We start from the raw sequence: 21,073 nt of genomic DNA, 5'->3' as shown, positions 1-21,073 counted from the left end.
GAGGCCAAATGCAGCTTTCCATACAAAAAGCCCTGAGAACTGGGCTTCCCTTCTCTTGGCACAGGCTAAAGAAACCCCTAGCTGGGCCTTTGGGCAGTGAAGGCCGCCAAGTTGATGGGACTTGGGAAAAGCAAATTTGCTCCACACTGCTTTTCAATTACTTGTCAAAAAATTTTTGTGCGGTTTTACAGCCATCAGCAGAGCCTTAGAGAGGTGATGTGACTTGCACAAGGTCACGCGATTAGGAAATGATCCACCAGGATGCAAATCGGGCCTGCCTGAACCCCAAACCGGCTGGTACCCAGACCCCCCCCGCCCCCCACCGCGTCCTGCTCCCGGCCACATACACACACCACCCCTCGAGAGGTCTGTGCCTCCACCGGACGAATAACAGAGGCGACTGAACAATTCCGAAGAAACCGCAGCTCCCAATGCTTCCTGGACAAGCCCAAAGAGAGAGGCAGCGGCGCCGGCCGGGCGCACTCGGGGGGTGGGAGAGGGTGGGGCGCGGCGTGGACCGGGCCGCAGCTCCCGCCCGCAGGTAGAAACTTGTCAACGTACGGTGCGCATACCGTCCAGGACGTCTGAAGCCGCTGACGCAGAGGCGCGGGTCCCACTCAACACCCCGCCCGGCCAAGAGTGACACAGACCTTGCATTCAGGCGACTCATCGCGCCCTCTTCAAAAAAAAAGTCTCCCAAACTTTTGATGTTATTAATACAATAAACAAATAAATAAGCAAATAAAAAACATCAGGGAACTTTTCGAAAAAGGAGATGGAGGCGGATATCGAGTTCTTCCCCGGGTCAAAAAAGCCGAAGGCTCTTACCTGCAGGAAACCTCGCAGCCCGCAAAGGCGCGTCTGTCTGGAACGCTTCGCATCGGCGCGGGACTTTCACGGCCGCCTGCTCTGCAGCCCGGCTGGGCTCCGGCCCTGTGTTTTATACCACTATAGGCAATTAATATTGCATCAGCCGTATTTTAAATTTTCAAAACCCACAATATAATGTAATGGCATAAGGGCATTTATTATTAAAGGACACCCGATGGAGGGGAGGTGGAGGAATCGCTGGGGCTGTTGTGCAAGACGGCGGAGACGAGCTGAGGTCCAGGGACTGGGGGCGATCCCCAGGTTTGCTTTTGCAGTAGGGGGGCATGCTGCGCGGAGGGGAGACCTGCTCTGCTCCGAATTTCAGGCCGGACGTGATGACCCAGAGTTCTTTGAAGACACGGTGGAGAAATGTACAGAAGACTTCTGGGCTTGGAACATTCATTTTTAAATCATGAAGGTGTTTCTGCGGCTCACAAATAAGATTTCCTCCCCCTTTTAGAGTGTGTCGAAGAGAGAGGGAGAAGGAAACTGGCATCTGCTAAGCACCTATTGTGAACAAGCACTAAGATAGGATCTCTGCGGCAGGTATCTTTTTACCACCGCTACCCCCATACACCCCCCCCCCCCCCCCCCCCCCCCCCCCCCCCCCCCCCGCACACACACAGAAGCCAAAATAGACGCTGGAATAACCTCCTGGACGATAATTCCAAATGAATTTCTAAAGTAATTCCAAAGAAGTCCTAACGACCCAGTCCCAGCAAAGAACACCTTCCTCTCTCTTTGCATCTCTCTGCTCACCTCCCACCTAGCCCTTTGGATCTTTTAAAATAATGTTTCCTACTAAGAGCCAAGCACCACCAGACGCCTTAAATAAACAATCTTACTCAGTCCTGACAATAACCTTGTGATAAGTATTAGCATCTTCATGCTGCAGACAACCAACGGAGACTCAGAGATGTTTAAGAAACTGGATTCAGGATCATTCAGCCAATGAGTGGAGATACTGGGGGCTCCTACTCCCATTAGTCAGGCCTAAAAGTTTTCAGTCTGAGTCAAGTTGAACAAATAGAAGCTGACAGATTTGCACTCAGGGAAGTGTGGAGGAAGTGTGGAGGAAGGATCTGGAAACTCTGAGGTCCAGGGAGGGTTTGGGTGAGAAGATAAGGCACCCAGGGGAAAGGAGCAAGGAGAAATGATTGCAGAAGATTGGCCTGCTAGAAATGACAGTTCAGCCCTTCTGGGTTCTCACTTCTAAATCCTTTCGGAGACTAGTACTCCTTAACCTCCGAGAAAGTAAAGCACCGCGATTCGGGTTGAAAAATAAAGCATTTATTTTAGAAGTTAATTCAAGGGGTAAAGAGAGAAGGAAACAATATTTTATTTGCATCTATTCGGACAACAAAACCAAAGGTCACACAGCAACACGCAAATTACATGAAGTAACGAAAGATAAAATGTGACGGGGCCAGAGGGACTGGGGTGAAAAGGACCCAGGCCAGTGGTTTGGCCCCACGATCAGCTCAAAACTATTAGTGAACCTCCACCAAGAGGTTGGGGGATGGAAAAAAGTGGTGGTAATAAATAACAGTAAACAACGATGCGAACAGTAATAAAAGCGCAACGAGGTGAGCCGTGTTAGAAGGACTTGCATGTGTTCCGGAGAGTTACAGTTACTTTCGTTCAGGCAGCCGCCTCTACGCTGCTCTGAGAGTCTGGAACAAGGAGCAAGGGTCAGAGAGTCCTCAGTCCGACCGGAAAGCTACCAATCCCCTGCCTTCCTGCAGGCAGTCTTTACCCCTCGAACGGCCAGCAGATCGTGGAGGATGGGCCACAGCAGGGGCCGGCTGCTGCTTGCAAGCCAGCTACAGGATTCCACCATTTTCAGTCGCTGAAAAGGGCCCACTTTTTCTGGAACCCACCTTATGGCGGAGAACAGCTCGGAGCCGGCAACTCTCTGCACATTTTCCCTGAACCTAATCCATGCTACCTTAGAGAACTTACAGCAAACCAAAGGATGAGATGGATAGAATTTAGGCGGGGAAGGGAGTATAAGGCTATCCTTTGGAAACATACGTGTATTTTATATACTCTAAATAAATCTCCAGTACATGTTTGTGCCCCACTTAGACTTTGTATTATTACTTATCACTTCCTTCCCATCCCTTCACCCCTTGTCTAATCACGCTAAGCCAAGTGATGCCTTCACGCCAGAGTCGTGCGGTCGGGCTAATTAACTATCCCTTGCTTTTGGGCTCCTGCCCTGAGGTTGCGCAGTCCTGGGCGCGAGGGATATTTTCAGCACCACGGAGAGCACAAGTCCCTCCAGGCCTGCCTTTCCTGAATTTTTTTCTTAGCGCCCAAACTTTTCTGGTGGGAACAGAAAGGAAAGAAGGGAAAGAGAAGGCCGGGAGGCAACCAATCAGGATAAAGGGGAAAGTCTGTGACTTCGGGGGTGAGAGCCTGACCTGCCAGGAAACGTCTTGGAGCCCCCATAACCGTTCCCCCCCCAACTCCAGGGGGACATACACTCAGCTCTCCCGGCCCCGGACGCCGTGCCCCGTCGCAGTCAGTGGACAGCCGAGTACTTCATTCGTTTCTGTTTCTGTCTCTGGTTGCAGAACCAGACCCTCACCACGTTCTTTTTAAGGTCCAGTTTCTCGGCGATGGCCGCGATCTTTTCGGATGAGGGCCGCGGCTGGATCGCAAAGTAGGCCTCCAGGGAGCGCTTCTCTGGCGCCGCGATGGACGTGCGTTTGCGCTTCCGCTCGCTGCCATTGAAGAGCTCCGGCTTGCTGTTTTTCTCTCGGTAGGCGGCCTCGGCTTCCTCCAGCCAGGCCTGGAGTACCGGCTTGAGCGCAATCATGTTGTTGTGCGAGAGAGTGAGAGACTCGAACCTGCAGATGGTGCTCTGGCTGAGCGAGCCGACACCGGGGATCTTGAGGTTGGCCAGGGCCGCACCCACGTCCGCCTGGGTCACCCCTAACTTGATGCGCCGCTGCTTGAAGCGCTCAGCGAAGGCCTCGAGCTCTCGCGGGTCCGACTCCACGTCGCTGAGGCAGGCAGGCATAGCGCTATGAGGCGCCACGGCATGTGGGTGGCTCATGCCCATGGCCTGATGCAGGTGGCCCATGGCGCCCAGGTGGTGCGGGTGGATCTGGGCCGGCATCACCGAGTGCTCGGGGGCGCCCAAGCCGCTCACGCTCAGCGTGGGCGAGATGTGCTCTAGTAGGTCGCCCTCGAGGCCCTGGTGCACGGCGTGGTGCGGGTGCGAGGTGAGCGCGGCCGGGTGGGAGATGGGCACGGTGGACGAAGTGGACGTGCAGGGCACGCTGCTCATGGTATGGTAGGTGGCGTCGGGCTTGAACGGATGGTTCTTGCCGTGGGAGACGATATCCACCGCCGCCAGAGCTTCGGCGCGTGCCAGCAGGCTCTCATCAAAGCTTCCAAATATATTACCCTGCAGCTGCAAGCGAGAAGGCGCACAACACGGTCAGTGGGGAATACTGTCAACTCAGGATTAAAACACATTTTCAAGCAACCGAGATGCCTCTCCTCAAAGCCCAGGTCATAAAAATTAATACGGAGACAGAGGCTCTGCTGGAACAGACGTGTGGATCAGAGACATGAATGAGAGAGAGAGCGCGCCGGGAGAGAGCGCGGGGGAGACAAGGAGAGGGGTTCAGACAGCGGCGATTGTTCTGGGCGACATGAAAAAAACATGAAGCAAGTGCCTGTCAAAAAATGTGCCTTAGAGCGGTAATTATGCTCCACTACCTACCTGCGGGGCTGGGAGACAGACTCGGCGCATGGCCTCGGAGCCGGAGTGCAGGCTGGAGAATTTGGGTTCTTGAAGCACCGGGTGCATGCCGAAAGGCTGCTTGGCGTTCATGGCCATCATCTTCGCGCGCCGGGCAGGGAGGCAGCGAGGGACATGGATCAGGCTCTTCTCGCTTGCTCGCCGCGCTCCAAGTGAGCGCCGCTCAGCGCCCGCGCTCCCCTCGCCCTCTCGCTCGCTGCCTCCCCTCTCCCCCACCTGCTTCTTCACTCATCTTACAAGCAGCCTGCCAGGAAGGGCCCGGGCGCGCGCAGGCGTGCTCACGCGCCCGAGACTTGCAGGGGCGGCCAGGGAGGCGAGGCCAGGAGGCAGCTCTCCGCGCGCCTCTCTGCGCGGGCCCCCGCCGCCCCCAGCGTTTATACCCCTGCCCGGCCGGGCCTCCCCGCGTCCGCCCCGCCCCGCTCGGCTCCAGCCAGCAGACCTTCCGGAACCTTACTTCTTCTTTAGGGACTTTTTCTCCCCAAAGTCCCAACCTTTCCATCCTGTCCCAATTCGCACAAGCCAGACAGAAGGGCAGCCGTGGGCCAGGAAGCTGACCCTACCCCAACCCACCGCGCGCGCGCACACACACACACACACACACTCACTCACTCACTCACTTTGTCGGCCCGGCTGCCGCCAAACTGCCCATTTCCAGGGCGCTCCTGGCCCCACGCCCGAGCGGTCCACTAGAGTCCGACCCAGCCGCGCAGCGAAGAGGCGCCTCCAAGCGCCCAGACGGGCTCCGGCGAGGATGAGAAACCACCCGGAACCCCAGTGACCTCCACCCTCAGTCGGCCGCGCTGGTGGATGTGGGGAAGTAACTGCCTGCCCAGGCCCGGAGGCCTGAGGCCTCCTCCCCGCACTTATCTTTCTTGCCTTCGCTTGAAAGGACAATTTGTCCCCCCAGCTCCGACTCCCCAAGCAGCCGGCCTAAGGACAGCCTAAAATTCAGAGTATTTTTTAGAGTGGTCACCGTTCAGGACTGCCCACCGGCCTTGGGAGTGGGTGAACAGATTTCTCTTGGGCCGCTGACGCTTAGAAGCCCCATTCCCCAGACAACAGCTTTCATTTTTAAGCTCCTACTGTGTGCTGGGCAGTTTAGAGTGTCAGCCTGTGGTGTGCTCACACCCTGCGGAACTGGGCTGTGATGCCATTTTACAGACGAGGAACACGCGCGTCGGTGGGGTTTGTACCAAGGCGACACGGCTGGTCGGGAGCTGGAGCCGCTCACTCACTCGTTCCGTGGTCGTTCTCCGTTTTCCACACATATTTACTGACAGCCTCCTGTGTGCCAGGCGCCACGTCTGACGCCCCAGGATCCTAACCGCTTGGCTACTTTGTCTTCCCGAAGTTTCCTTCCCGTGCGCCCCGGCGTTAGTGCGGCCCCGCCCCCTTCCCTCTGCTCCCGGCTCCTTCCCTAGTTTCTCCCAGTCTCTCCTCGCCTTTCCCCGCGCTAGTAAACAGCGTGAATAATGCATGGGGAATCCTGGGCCCGCGGCCGTCCGCGCCGCCCTCCGGGTCGGGAGAGAAGCCCTGTGCGCCCAGCTGAGCCCACCTCGCCGCCGCCTCCACCGCGGGGCGGCCTTGGGGTTTCAGTGATGCTGGCAGCCGCGCCTGAGGGTGTGAGTCGGGATTCCCAGAAGGTTAACGGAGTGGGGGTCGGGGGTGGCGGTGGGGTGAAGGGGCCACCCCCAAGCCTAAGAGGAAACGCTGCCGGGTCCGGCCTCCCCCGCCTCCGGTCCTGCCAATCCCCCATCTCCTGGCCTGGATCCCGCCCTCTAACCCCAGAAGCCACGCGCCGCCCTTTCACTAACCCTTTCTCGGCCTCGGTTTGCCGAGCTCTGAAATGGGAGTTGCCCTGCTCTTTGCTTGCCTTCTTGGGTTCTGGTGAAGAGGGTTCCACCCGGAGTAGAACGTAAAGCACTCAGTCAACTTCCTAAACAGCCTGAGGCTTGGAGGCGCAGGCTCTAACCTCGGGTCTTGCTGGCGGAGAGGCCAGGAGCCACCGTAGAGTCTGCATATGGCACTTTCCTCATCTGTCACTCTCCTCCTCTGATGGTTGTGGGGAATGCACAGATAAGCATTTGGTACTGTGCTTGCCACACTGAAATCATGGACTGAACGCTTGTTCCTTTCTTCTTTCTCCCTCAACTTAGAAATCTGTTGGGAGCAGGAGTGGCCTGGGTCCTCTTTCTGGAGAATGGTTTGTCTGCAGGAGCAAGCTGGTTCCTTGCTGTCCTCTGTTCACCTGCTTTGCACCACACCCCATGGCGAGGGCTGGGACACAGATGCGAATCAGACACCATCTCTGCCCTCACAAAAGCACCAGTCTAAAATCCACTTCAGGAAACAGTCTGTCTCATGCACAAGAAATTGACTATCTCAGCCACACAGAGCAAGGCTGATGGGATTCTTGAAGTATAGGGTACACATAAGAACCATGGGCCTCGGGAAGACCAGGCGTGGGATAGTATTCAAACACTGGATGGATGTGACCCTGGCTGGGCCTCAGTTTACCCAGGAGAGAGGGCTGGACTGCTGCTGCTGCTAAGTCGCTTTAGTCGTGTCCGACTCTGCAACCGCATAGACGGCAGCCCACCAGGCTCCTCCGTCCATGGGATTCTCCAGGCAAGAACACTGGAGTGGGTTGCCATTTCCTTCTCCAACGGGTGAAAGTGAAGTTGCTCAGTCGTGTCCGACTCTTTGTGACCCCATGGACTGCAGCCTACCAGGCTCCTCCATCCATGGGATTTTCCAGGCAAGAGTACTGGAGTGGGTTGCCGTTGCCTTCTCCGGACTAGACCATTGCTAAGCCTTTTCCAGCTAAAGCAAAAGACTACTGTTCTGGTTAATTTAAATGCAACACATTGTGAGCAAGTCAGGAGCTTCTCTCCAGGAATTCTCAACTCCCTAGTAGCTAAATGTAACATTATTTGATCACTCACCAGCATTTAGGACCACTTGTTCTTGTTTTCTGCACAATACTAGAAGCCAAAAGGAAAAGGGGAGTGGGAACCTGGGGATACTGGATCCTCCAGGGAAAAGAATCTGTAACTTGCCTCGTCTTATGGTGCCCTGAGACCCTAGTTATCTGTGAAGCTGAACCCCCCAGAAATGGAGGGGAAAGCCCATCTACATCCATTCTTCCCTGTTTTGTCTCCCAGCGGCCTGGGACATGCTGGCCAGGGTCGAGGTCAAGCAGAGGTCAGAGAAAGAGCAAAACTAACTAGCCCCTTTAGGCCTCCAGTGCAGACCTTTGGCTCACCAACCCCCACTCCAACATCCTGAGGCATTAGGATCACAAATCAAAAGCCATGCTTGCATCAGGCAACCTGTGTTCCCTGGGTTTTTCCCACCTTGCTCTTCAGGAGGGTCTACCAGCAGCTCCAGGCAGCCAGCAGTAAGATGACACCCATCCTCAGGGACCAGTCTTAGTGAGAAGGCTCTGGAGACAACAGAAGAAGGAAGAGACCATTCAGAAAGCAACTGGAAGGACAGCCCCAGAACACAGTCAATAACATCATCTATATTGTACAGGATTTGCAAACTTAAATTGTCAGGGGCAAGTCTGGTAAAATTAATTAGCTGGGTGTATAAAAGGGAGGATTGGGACTATGGCAAATTGGAGAGCACATGTCCCCACTCTCACCCTCATGGTGTTAAATTACAGTTAAAGCACTCACACACGCAAACATCATGTATGGACTAAATAACATCTGTCTGAGAGCCAAGGAAGGACCACATGGCCATTTACACAAATGGGGGGCATAAAGGGGGCATTTCCTTCATTGTACAATCATTTCCAAATACTTGCTGAATACATATTGAATCTAGAGAAAGGGTACAGATGAACCTATTTACAAGGCAGGAATAGAGATGCAGATGTAGAGAATGGACACGTGGACGCGGCGGGGGCCGGGGCAGGGATGGGGAGGGTGGGATGAAGGGGGACAGTAGCACTGACATATATACACAGCCATGTGTAAACTGCATAGATAGTGGGAAGCTGCTAAAGAGCACAGGGAACTCAGCTTAGTGTGGGTGGAGGGGAGACTCAAGAGGAAGGGGATATATGTACACATATATTAATAGCTGATTCACATTGTTATATGGCAGAAACTAACACTGTAAAGCAATTATATGCCAATAATAAAGTTTAAAAATAATAATAATACCTGCTGACAGCTGGGCCTTGTGATAGGTTCTGCAGGTATAGAGCACACTGCTGGGGGGCTTAGAGTCAGTGGGGCACTAGAACTGCTACATGTAACTCTAAGTCAGGGCACAAAGCACTGTGTTCTCTAGAAGGACTAGCCCTAGAAGGGGAAGGGAGGCATTTTCCCTGTTGGTCACTAGTTTGCAGCTTTACTATGAGTAGGAATCATCTGCGACCTCTTAAAATACAGCATCCTAGGACCACATGCAGAGATTTGACTACAAGGACTAAGGTGCTTTTTAATAGACATTCATGATTTGCATACAGATGTTCTGGGACCATCAACTCAAAAAACTTGGTCTGGACACTTGCAATCTGATAAGGATGGTGTTAAAGCCCTGACATAATTGTGCAAGTTTCACCAAGACTCAAACAGAGAGTGTTCCTTCTTTCAGGCTTTTGCATCTTCTGTTATATCTTGGGAAGAACATGATGTTTTATGGTCTCTGCTTCTTGAAGGACCCTGGGACTTCTCTGAAGATGAGTCTTATTTGTCACTGTGTTTACAGGTACAGGCACCACGCAGGATCTTAATATAATGATCTGTGTTGAATGAATGAATGCATGGATAACATCCTCTCCAGGCCTCTGGCCTGTTATGATGGTGACAAGAGGAACCACACAAGAGGCTCCTTATGAGCCAGGCTGTGGGCTAAGTGCTTTAGAAGTATGGTACACTGAATCCTATCAAGCCTGTGAGGCTGATGTCATTATCTCCATATTACAGATGAGAAAACTGAAGCTCAGAGCAATTGAGTTGCCTAAAGCCAGCTAAGCATGGCAGAGTAGGGATAGGAACTCAGATGTCTGACTCCCACGCCCACACGGAAAGTTGACTAACATACTGGGCTGGCACCACCCCAGACCAGGGGTTGACGGAGTGGGGTGAGCTGGCCTTTACTTCTTTCTCAGAAGGCCTTGCTTCCAGAGGCTCAGAGTCTGGCCCTGCTCCAGGCATGCTTCCGGCTTAGGCCTAAGAGAAAAGACAGCAGCTACCCCCCTCCCACCTCCGTCTCTGGCCAAGCTCTACCCTCCAGAGCTGGGGAGAGACAAAAGGGATGGAATGGGAGATGGCCCCGAGAGAAAGGCCCGAACTCAAGATGCCATCGCGGGGAGGCAGCTGGCGGGGCTGCCTGGCCAGGTGTTCACAGCCGCCCGCTCGCCTGCCTCTCCCTCTCATCTCCTTTCACAAAGTTCTCACATGTACCCGCCGCCTGCGCAGCTGCCGCCGACTCGCCTGTCGGCCGCTCGCCTCGCATTGTCTGTGCGGGCTCGGACGATCCGAGATGCCCAGAGGGACTCGGGAGCCTGGAGCCGAGCATCCCCTCCGTGAGGGGCCGGCACGCGCCGGAGCCCTCCCTTGCCCCTGGGGTCCACGCTGCAGCCCAAGTGCTGGCTGTCAGACTCCAGGCAGGGCCTCAGTTTCCTTATCTGAAAAATAAATGGACCCAGCCAAGGGATCCCCAAGAGCCCTCCTCCATCATGCATTCTTTCATTGGATACATTTATTGAGTGCCTACTATGTGGCAGCCACTATGTTAGGAGACAGGAATTCAGCTGCAAAGGAAACAGTCCCCAGCTTTCACCTACGACCCCTACCACCCCTACCCGCCACCAGCTGATGCTTCAGCAGAAGATGAGCAGTAAATAAAGAAAGCCTTCAGTAGTGAGAGCTGCTACAGAGAAAATAAACCAGGGTGACAGAACAAAATGCAAGGACAGAAAGGGGAGGAGTAACCTTTGAATCAAGACCTGAAGAAGAAAATAGAAGATAATGGGGAACAGCATATGTGAAGGTCCTGAGGTGGGAGCAAGTTTGGGGCATTCAGGGAAGAGCAGGAAGGCTGGTGGGGGTGGGGGGAATATGGTGGGAAAACTGAGGGCGGACATGGAGGATGGCAAAAAAAAAAAAAAGCAGCTGCTGGAGTTTGCAGCGAGGTTGGGTTTTGCTCCAGGGAGAGTGGAGAGCCACCCAAGCATTGAAGCAGGACAGTGATAGGATTTGAGGTCTACTTCCGGTGATTTGTAGGAATTGGGTGCAGTGATCCAGAGTGGAAGAGAGAGACCCCACGTTTTCTAGGTTTAATCCTTGGCTTTATGGGGGAATCTGGGTCAATGGTTTGAATCTAAGGTGCCGTTCCCTAGACAAATCTTCCCCCACCCATACCCAGTATAGTTCCCCTATGTCTTCTTTTCTGAGCTCCAGACACTGTCACACGTGTTGTGAGCAGCATGGCCAGCTCTGTTTGTCTTTAGGAACCTGGACTCAGTAAACACATGGGGATTTTCCTGGCGGTCCAGTGGTTAAGTGCCTGCCAGGGCAGAGGACACAGGTTCAACCCCTGGTCCAGGAAGATCCCACATGCCATGGGGCAGCTAAGTCTGCGTGCTACAACTACTGAAGCCCACACACCCAAAGCCTGTGCTTTGCAACAATAGAAACCACCACAGTGAGAAGCCCACACACCGCAGCTAGAGAGAAGCCCTGGCTCACCACAACTAGAGAAAGTCTGCATGCAGCAATGAAGTAGTACAGACCTAGTGCAGCAAAAAATATATAAATAAAAAATAAACACATGGTCCTTGCACATGAGGACTGGTCTTGCCTTCCTCTTCTCCAGTTCATAGGTGGCTCAGAGTTCAAAGTCATAAAGTCAACTCCCCCATGGCCTGGTTCGTTGTCGTCTCTTCCAGGGCCAAAGGATTAGGCCATTTCTCTTACCAACCAGCGTGGCTGTGAAGAGGCAGCAAGGGGGGGTGGACAGGGCACAGGAGATATGTGTTCAAACATGAATATGTAACTAACCTGCTGCACGACCCTGGACAAGTCACTTGAGGACTCTGGGCCTTATCACTACAAGAGGGTCAGGACTGAAAAGTTAGGCCTTTTCAGTGTGGATGTGTCAAGGTTGTAAGTGTAGATCTTGGAGAAAGTGTAGAGGCTAAATCCATCTCCATAAATAGAAACCACATTCTGATGGTTCTCCACATGATCTGTAAGCAAAGCAGGGGCCTCCATTGCTTTCTGCATCCACCACATGCTTGCTGAGCACCTACCCTGTGCCGAGCATGTGCCAGGTCTGGAGATATGATGATAAACAAGGGGTACATGGTCACTGCTTCTAGTAGCTTGGCGTCTGCTGTTATCTTATTCAGTCTTCACAATACTCCCTAGAAAAGAGCCATCATCCCCTCCCTTTTCCTTCTCCGTAAGGACACTGGCTCAGAGAGATGAAAGAACTTGTCTATCAGTCACAGCTCAGCGTTTCCTACTCAGCCTGGTTCTGTGCATTATGTCACTTAGTCCCCACAGCCACCCTCTAAGACGTAGGTAATATTTTTACCTCTGTTTCTCAGAGGGGAACCCTGAGGCTCAGTCAGAGATGTTAAGTGTGTTCCTCGAGGTCACACAGGAATAAGTGGCAGGACAGGAATAGGATCTGAACTCAGGTCTGCTGCCCAGAAACCACAAGCTTTCCTGCGCACACTGGACTCTCCAAGAAAATGGGTTTACACTTTCTGTCGCTTGTTCACTTCCCTTTAAGCCCTGGATACAGCAAAGAGAAGTGGAACCATTAACCAGCCTCTGTAAATTAAAAAAGAAAAAAAAAAAGAGGAGGAGGAAAAGAAAGGTAGAAAAGAAAAAGAATGAGGGAAAACAAGTGAAGGCTTTGCTCCCATCAGGGGGGAAATCGGCGTCTTGTCGCCTAGCTCCATGCCCTGATTTATGATAAAAAATTTAGAGGAAATCATTTATATTTTAAAGGATCTAAATAGCTGCATGAAAGTTTTATCTAAAGTGCCACTGTATTTATAGGCAGTTCTTCCATGCTGGAGGTAATTAATAGATGTATAAATCGCAGGGCTCCCGGCTCTCCTGCCTTCAGGGCTGGATGGCCACTCGGGCGTTGGCACTTGGGGACCGAGTGGGAGGGGGCAGGGTGGCAACTGCAGAGACTTGCTCCAAACAAGCCCCGGCCACACCCCCTGTTTTGTGAGACCTTCACTGGGACCAGGAGCTATTTCACATTAGACTGGCAGATGCAACCTCAGGTTGGGCTACAGTTCCTGGCCACCTGATGTCTAAACTCTTTCCAGGACTGTCCAAAAAGAGCTCAAAGGTTCAGCCCCCCTTCCCTCTTTCCTGCCCTGGGGCCAGCGCCAGGGGATAGGCTGCACCTCTCTGGAGGGCTTATAACTCCGCAAGGTCCTGGTGAATGAAATCTTGGGCTCCTCACTCCCCCTCCCCAGCTTTAGCCAGACTCCCATTTCCCTGTGTGTGCCCCCCAGCTCAAGGACACCAGGCACTTGTTTTGGAAAAGGAAGCCAGTTGCGAGAGGCCCGAGGCTCTCGACTTACTTTAATTAAGGCCCTGAAATATTGATGGTTTTGGCTCTCTCTGTGGCTGCCACACCTTACAAGCCGGGAGAGAAGCCCAGGGATGAACAAGTTAAGGAGAGCCAGATGGTTTGCCTTCAGAAACGCCATACAAAACTTACAGACGTGTCACCACCCTGGTTTAGCCCGGAGCCCTAAATAATTAATGGATCTCCTGAATTCAAAAAGAAAAAATCCACCAAAGTGGAAATAACAGTGATGACTCACTCAAGGTTGAACCTTTGGGAGTGGGGAAGGTGTGCTTACCTAGTGGGCTGAGAGTGGACAGCCTGGGGAACAGAGAACAGCCCCTGTGGCCCTCTTCCTCCATTGGGGCTCCTTCCAGTAGTGCCATGTTGAGCAGCTTTCTGTCCAAAGGTGGGACAGATAGAACCTTCTCCATTTAAACACACTCTTTTCTTTTCCTTGTGAGACCAAGGGTGGGCATTCTTTACTGAGGAGAAACTGTCTGACTCCCTTTTGAAATCTCTTTAACGTCCCATGCTCTGATAATGTACCCCCCAAAGGTGGACTTAAAAGAAACTCACACAGCCATCTATTTACTCCACCATTAAATTTAAGCTGGAGGATAAATATGTGTCTGTGGTTTTTTTTGCTTGCCCTGTGGCCCTAAACACAGCACAACTGAAAGGGCTGCCATTCTGGGGCATCAAGAGTATCTTCACCAAGTAGATTCACCTATGACATTTAGAAAGGGAGTGATGTTGATGCTAGAGGTGGTGGTGGTGGGGACCTTGTCTTCCAAGGCCCGTCTTCTGTCTGTTCTAACCCACTTGGGTGAACTGAGGCCAAAAGTTATCTCAGTTTTTAACATAATTTGATCTTGCCATTGACATATTTTAATATATTAGCCCAGAAGGGTTTTACAGATGACTGCTTTCTTTTCTAAAATGCATCACTTTACAAACAATACAAAACACTATAAGCAAATACTATCCCCTTCCACTTCTTCTTATGTATATTTATCTATAACATTTTATTTCTTAGTTTTTCAACATAACAAAACAATGAAGGTCTGACCTTATGAGTTGGTTTAACACCCAAGTTCTAGTAGGTTAGAAATATCACTGGTGGGTCAGTGGTAAAGAATCTGCCTGCAATGCAGGAGCCGCAGGAGACGTAAGAGATGCCAGAGCGGAGGGTTCAGTCCCTGGGTTCGGAAGATCCCCTGGAGTAGGAAAAGGCAACTCACTCCATTATTCTTGCCTGGAAAATTCCATGCACAGAGGAGGCTGGTGGGCTACAGCCCATGGGGTTGCAAAGAGTAGGACATGACTGGGCACACACACACACATTCTCTCTCTCTCTCTCTCTCTCTCACACACACACACACACACACACACACAAAGAAATACAGGTAACCTGGAAGCTCTTTTCTACTGTTTTTTCTTCAGAACTTTTTTTTCCCTCTGAAAATGGCAGTTCATCCATTTCTTCTGCTCTTGGGTCCTACTTCCTGAGCAGTGTAGAGATTTTTGCATGCAAATGGAGTCTTTTAAAATTTAAAAGCAGGTCTGGTGGCAAATAGAAGGATCTGGAAGTGACTGTCATATTCTAAAGGGCTGTAAGCCTCCACGATAGAGTAGGTGGGTCCTCTGTTACATTTCATTTCACATTTATAACCTGCTTATTCTCCAAAGAGCATATTATCCATAATTGGCCAGATTCAGTGCCGTAGGAAATGACTACATCCTTTGTAAATAAGCAGTAGGTCTTCCGGATAGTTGAGACTTTGAAAACGACTATGAGTGGGAAGTGGCCATGTGATAGGGAATGGGCAGAGGATTTGGGGAGTCATGGAAGCCTTTTCTGAGTTGCTAAGACCTTAATGAAAAGAAGGAACCAGTCATATGATAAGCTCTGGGGAGAGTTTCTAGGCAGAGAGAGCAGTAAGCTGGGGATGAGTGTGCATGTCCAAAGACAAGGAAGGAGGCTACTGTGGCTGGAGCCAATGAAATGAGAGGGAGGAAAGGGAGAGGAGTTTGGAGAGGTGAAGGGGTTAAATAGGATGTTGTAAACCGTGCTTAGAAATGTGTGCTCTTCTCCAAGTACAGTGGAAGGTGTGAAGCAGGAGAGTGATACATACTTTGATAAACGGGGACACAACCCAGGGTAAAGGCAGGCTGGAGGCAGGGAGGTTGTCCAGAAAAAGGGGGGTACTCTTGCTGCCTCCTCTGTCTGGAATGCTCCCCGCTGGACAGTCACAGGCTCACACTCTCTGCAGGTGGCAGCTCAACTGTCCTCTACTCAGTGAAGCCTTCCCTGATGTATCTACTTAACATGTTGACTATCTTGCTCCCCACCTCATTTCCTCTGCCCCTCCCGGCTTTATTTGTCTCCGTAGCACTCATCGGGCTTCCCTGGTAGCTCAGCTGGTAAAGAATCCACCTGCAATGCAGGAGACCCCAGCTCGATTCCTGGGTCAGGAAGTTCCCCTGGAGAAGTGGATAGGCTACCCACTCCAGTATTCTTGGGCTTCCCTGGTAGCTCAGATGGTAAAGAATCCACCTGCTAAGGGAGACCTGGGTTCAGTCCCTGGGTTGGGAAGATCCTCTGGAGGAGGGCATGGCAACCCACTCCAGTATTCTTGCCTGGAGAATCCCCATGGACAGAGGAGCCTGGCGGGCTGCAGTCCACGGGGTCGCAAAGAGTCGGACACAACTGAGCGACTAAGCACAGCACATAGAGCTCATTACCCTCTATATTTTACATGAGATATGAGATTACCTTTTTATGGTTTTATTGTCTATTTTTCAAATAGAATATGCTTGATGAGGGCAGGGATTTGGCTTTAGTCCCTTCTCTATACCTAGTGTCACAAACACATGCTCAGTAGGTATGTGCAGAATAAATGAATTAACCTGATGTGAGTTTTGGTGGCACCTGATTTTTACAGATGAAGAATGACTCAGTCTGCACCATCGATAAGGTATGTATTTTGAAAAAGTTAGCTTCATCCATATCCCTCATTCAGGCTTTCATGTCTAAAGGGAGGCCACACAATTTTTTGTGATCTTGAAAGCTATCAAACATGGGGGGCATTAACCTCACCTCATACTTTGCTCCCCATCATTCTGCTCTAGCCCCATGGCCTTTCTTTGTGTCCCTCAGACATGCTAAACCCATTCCCATCTCTAAACCTCTGCCTTCATGTTCCTCTATCTAGAATCATCTTCCCCCATTTCTTTCTTTTTTTAATATAATTATTTACTTATTTTTGGCTGTGTCGGGTCTTTGATGCTGCACAGGCTTTTCTCTAGTTGGGGAGAGTAGGGGCTAGTCTCTGTCAATAGTTGTGGTGCACAAGCTTCTCACTGCAGTGGCTTCCCTTGTTGCCGATCTCGGGTTCTAGGACACAGGCTCAATAGTTCTGCTGCATGGGCTGAGTTGCTCCATAGCATGTGGAATCTTCCCCGATCAGGGATTGAATCTGTGTCTCCTACACTGGCAGGCAGATTTTTTTTTACCAATGAGCCATCAGGGAAGCCCCTCTTTCCCCATTTCTTTACTTGGCTAGTTACTCCTTGTCATTTAGTTCTTAGCTCAAATGTCCCCTCCTCAGAGACAACTTCCCTGACTTTCCCTGACCACCCAATCAAAATTATTTCGCTCTATCTCCTTCCCTTTACTGGTCACATTTTTATGCCATTACATTTGTACTTTTCAACCTAGCTCTCCAATTGTGTGGAAATGACTCGCTCCCTTATTTGTGTACATGTTTATCACTCATGTATTTTCACTGGAATGTAAGCTCAATGAAAGCAGACAAAGCCAGCTTTGTTTTTCATGGACTCTCCAGTGCCTGGTGCATGGGAGGTGCTCAAAATGTGTGTTGGATGAGTACATAAATGAATAAATAAGTCAGACAAGCTAAGCTTGGCCTAGAGGTGAGGAGTAAGTGATTAGCATTGCCTAGGAAATCCACTTCCCATTCCCTCCTCCCCTTTAGACCACACTGCCTTCCCGATGTATGTGGGAAAAGATACCTGAAAAGATAAACAAGAGGAGCTGAAACTATTCTCAGCCCAAACTCCAGGGGAGATGCCGGGCTCTTGTGCAGGAAGGAGGAAGTGTGTCCCAGCCTTGGGAGGATCACTGCCTCCATTGTTCACCCGGGCCTTTGGGTCAAGAAAGCAGATTTCTGACATCATAAAACCGATTAGGACTAAAAACCAAAAAAACTCAACACTGGCTATGACATGACTGTTCCATTGTACAATCTGATCGAGGAAATGCATCTAGGATTACCCAGACAGTCAATTATTCATGAGCTAAACGTCCAGGCATCAATTACCTGGCTTGATGCTTTTATTCATTAAGGAGATTGAACAGCCCAACTTAACAAAGCAAGAGAAAGTTGCTAAGTAACAGAAGTTACCTGACCAGCTCACAACACTGCAACCTCCACAATATGAGTCTTGTCATGGCAAGAAAGTGCCCAGGGATCACCAGAACAAGAGATCAAGTGGTAAACGCCGCTGGGGCTAGTTTCAGCTTCAGGAACAGGAAGGGGGGCTGAGGGTAGATGGGCTGGATTTAGAGACAGCAGAAACAATATACAAGACAGAAGCTGTGTTCATTTGCATCATTTTTTTAGATTCCACATGTAAGCTATATCATATGATATTTGACTTTCTCTGTCTGGCTAACTTCACTTAGTATGATAATCTCTAGGTCCATCCATGTTGCTGCAAATGGTATTATTTCATTCTTTGTTATGGCTGAGAAAACATAAATAGACTCACAGACATAGAAAACAAACTTACAGCTACCAAAGGGGAAAGGGAGGGAAGGATAAACTAGGAGTTCGAGAATTAAAGTATATACACTACTATATATAAAGTAGATAAGCGTCAAGGACCTACTGTATAGCACAGTGAACTATACTCATGATTTTGTAGTAGTCTATAATGGAAGAGATTATTTAAGAAGAATATATATATGTATAATTGAATCACTTTGCTGTACATCTGAAACTAACACAATATTGTAAATCAACTATATTTCAATTAAAAAAAAGTTTTTAAAGACATAAGCTAAGTTACCTTTTTCCAAATGAGAGTGATATTTACCAGCAAGAGTAAGAATATTTCACAACACACGTTGTTAATATTTTAGTTAAAAGTCAAAGATGCTTATTTCGAATACAATTACGCAAGAATAGACTATGAGCATAATAAAAAAAAATCCCCTGGGTGCTACAAAGTCTTAGAATTTTTTCTCTTCAGGCATCCATATGAGACTGAGTCTAAAAATCATTGTTAAGGACAGGGAATGTATAAAGAGGATAGAAAAGTTTATATAGAGATCATGGCTTTATACATGCAACATAATTAACTTTCTCCTTATAAAAAGTTGTTCCACTGTAGATAAAGATATAATCCTCTCAACTGCTACTTCCAGTATTTTTTTGTGTAACTTTTATAATCAGAAAGAAAAGTAGAAAAAGGACTTACAGGGAATTCCCTGGCAGTCCAATGGTTAGGACGCCAGGCTCCCACTGCTGAGGGCCTGGGTTCAATCCCTAATCGGGGAAGCTGCACGGTGCAGAAGAAAAACAAAATCAGACTTGAACACCAGGATTGTAAGGAAAGGAGCTTGTGATTCTGGCTTTAGCTCACATAGGGGCTGATGCAGGATTATCAGAAAATCAGGATGCTCCTCCTATCCACTGCATTGTTCCAGGGCTTCATGTGGTGTAGACAGGACCAATTACATAATTTTCAGGGACCAGTGCAAAACAAAACTGTGGATACACTTGTTCGAAAAATATGAATAATTTTAAGATGGCCACCACAGAGCATTAAACCAAGCACAGGGCCTTTCCAGACAAGGGCCTTGGACAAGCGCTCAGGCCACACACCCCTGACGCGGGCCCTGGGCTGCAGGTTGCTCAGGCTTCAGAGTGAGACAGACTCTGGTGAGGCCAGGCTTCACCTTCATCAGCTGTAAGGTCTCAAGGAGCCTCCATTTTCTCAGAGGTAATAATGAGGGCCAAATGAGGATTAAGGGAGACTTGCCTGGCTCATACTAATCACTCCTTTGGAAATAACTACCTTTAATGCTGTGGAAATGTTAACAACAAGTTGTGACAATGGAAGGGGGCCCTTCCAGGCCTGATGCTGAGTGTTTGCATGGAGTCACGCAGACAGACTCCACAGCAAGGCAAACCACTTTCCCTCTGCACTTGAGTATCACTTGGTCACAAGGTTCAATGGAATTCCTTTCTTCTCACAGCTGTGAGCACGTGAGAAGGGCCTGATTTGGTTGATGTGAATTTTTCATGCAAAGTGGAGTTGTTACAAGAGTTTGATGGCTGAGGTTCATTCTGAACCAACCTAATTTGGCCGTTTCATTCACTCATGACTTTTGATGGTAACGGGCGTGGCCGTGAGCAAGAGATACATGGTCCCTAACCTCAGGGAGCTTACCTTCTAGCAGGGAAGACAGACATGACAGCAGTCCATAATAACTTATGTTTAATCATTAAACAAAAATAATGAAAGGCATCGTAATGAAACATTAAAGAGAAAAGCTGTGTGATGAGAGTCTATAACAGGGAGAGCTGCTCTGATTTGGGGATTAGAGAAGTCTTCCCAGACTTTCAAATCAGTCCTAAAATATCCATCACTTTATGTCAAAAATTAACTTTAACTTCATGTACTAATGGGGGAAAAAAATCTCACATATATGTTGACAAGTTCAGTAAATCCATTCCCAGAAAGAAACACTTCGTTTGATGCCATTTATAAAGCACATAAAATATTACTGTCTATTGATACAAACATACAGCATAAAGGCATGCATGGGGATGAAAAACACCAGAATCAGTGTAGTGAATCCCTTGGGGGTAAGGGTGAAGGTTGGAGTAAAGAATATCACTGGGGAGGTTGAAGTGTATTTATGATATTTTATTTCTAAGCTAGGGATAGATACATGGGTTAATTTTATTCTCTATGCCTTTTCATATTTTTGAACTATTTCAATTTAAAAAAATAAACTGAAGTCTACACGAAACATTTTTTATTAGTTCTCATTACCACAGAAGAGATGGTAATGTCTGTTCTCCAAGAGAGTACAGGAAATGGAAATACATATGTGATATCAATTCTAGCACATATTAAAGAGTAAATAAACTCCAAGCCCATAAAAATGGTTATTAGGTCAAAAAATTTCCCAGGTCCTATAAGTTCTTCCCAGAGATCCTGTATATAAAACACAATGTAAGTAAAGAAAAGAAAGGCAAGTTTTAGAAAACCAGTCCTTGGAAAAGCAACTGTTCTTATAAACTAAGATTCTTTGGTGACTAAATTCTTTGGACCTCTTGGGAATTTCCTTTATCTTTATTTGGGAAGGAGGCAACTAGAAGGGAAAGCAATCCAGGGACAGCAGAAGTAACTGGAACCTCAAGTTCTCATCAACAATACCAGAGTCAAGGTGCCAGAGGACAGCGCCCTGACTGATGACTAAGTGCACGGGAATGACCCAACCTCACCCCCATTGTAAATGGCTTTCAGGGGTACCCCTTGGGAGGGACCCCTCAACTTGCACACATCCCTGGGATCTGAGACCAAGGTCAATGCTGGAATAGGAGAAACAATGAACTTCCTTGATCAGAACGTTGCCTTCTGAGTCCAAGGTGGGTCTCTGTGACAGTCCTTAAAATAGCCATCGAGGGGTAACTGGACTGGCAGCCAGTTATTGATCATTCAGCGGAGTGCTACAGCTGTCATCCGGCCAGAGTAATAGAGAGACCATGAACCTGCCCTCCCCTGGCCGAACACATTTCCCCCAAATCCTTATCACGGACC

General features: G+C 49.5%; 1 protein-coding gene across 2 annotated transcripts; it reads right to left on the bottom strand.

The window, feature by feature from the left end:
• Positions 1–2,142: 2,142 nt before the first annotated feature.
• Positions 2,143–15,664, bottom strand: POU4F3 (POU class 4 homeobox 3). Of its 2 annotated transcripts, XM_043914019.1 has the most exons (4): positions 15,651–15,664; positions 8,005–8,093; positions 4,610–4,729; positions 2,143–4,294 (listed from the first exon to the last, which is right to left on the bottom strand). In XM_043914019.1, exons 3-4 carry the CDS (start codon positions 4,727–4,729, stop codon positions 3,398–3,400), a joined length of 1,017 nt encoding a protein of 338 aa, XP_043769954.1. In that variant the 5' UTR covers positions 8,005–8,093; positions 15,651–15,664; the 3' UTR covers positions 2,143–3,397. The 2 variants fall into 2 exon arrangements, with proteins under 2 accessions (XP_043769954.1, XP_043769955.1); XM_043914020.1 differs by lacking the exons at positions 8,005–8,093; positions 15,651–15,664 and adding an exon at positions 5,266–5,303.
• Between the last annotated feature and the right edge of the window lie 5,409 nt (positions 15,665–21,073).

Source organism: Cervus elaphus, chromosome 9 (assembly GCF_910594005.1).
Source record: "Cervus elaphus chromosome 9, mCerEla1.1, whole genome shotgun sequence".
NCBI lineage: Eukaryota > Metazoa > Chordata > Mammalia > Artiodactyla > Cervidae > Cervus > Cervus elaphus.
Note: the sequence above shows the minus strand (reverse complement) of the source record. Positions and strands in the feature narration are given on the sequence as shown.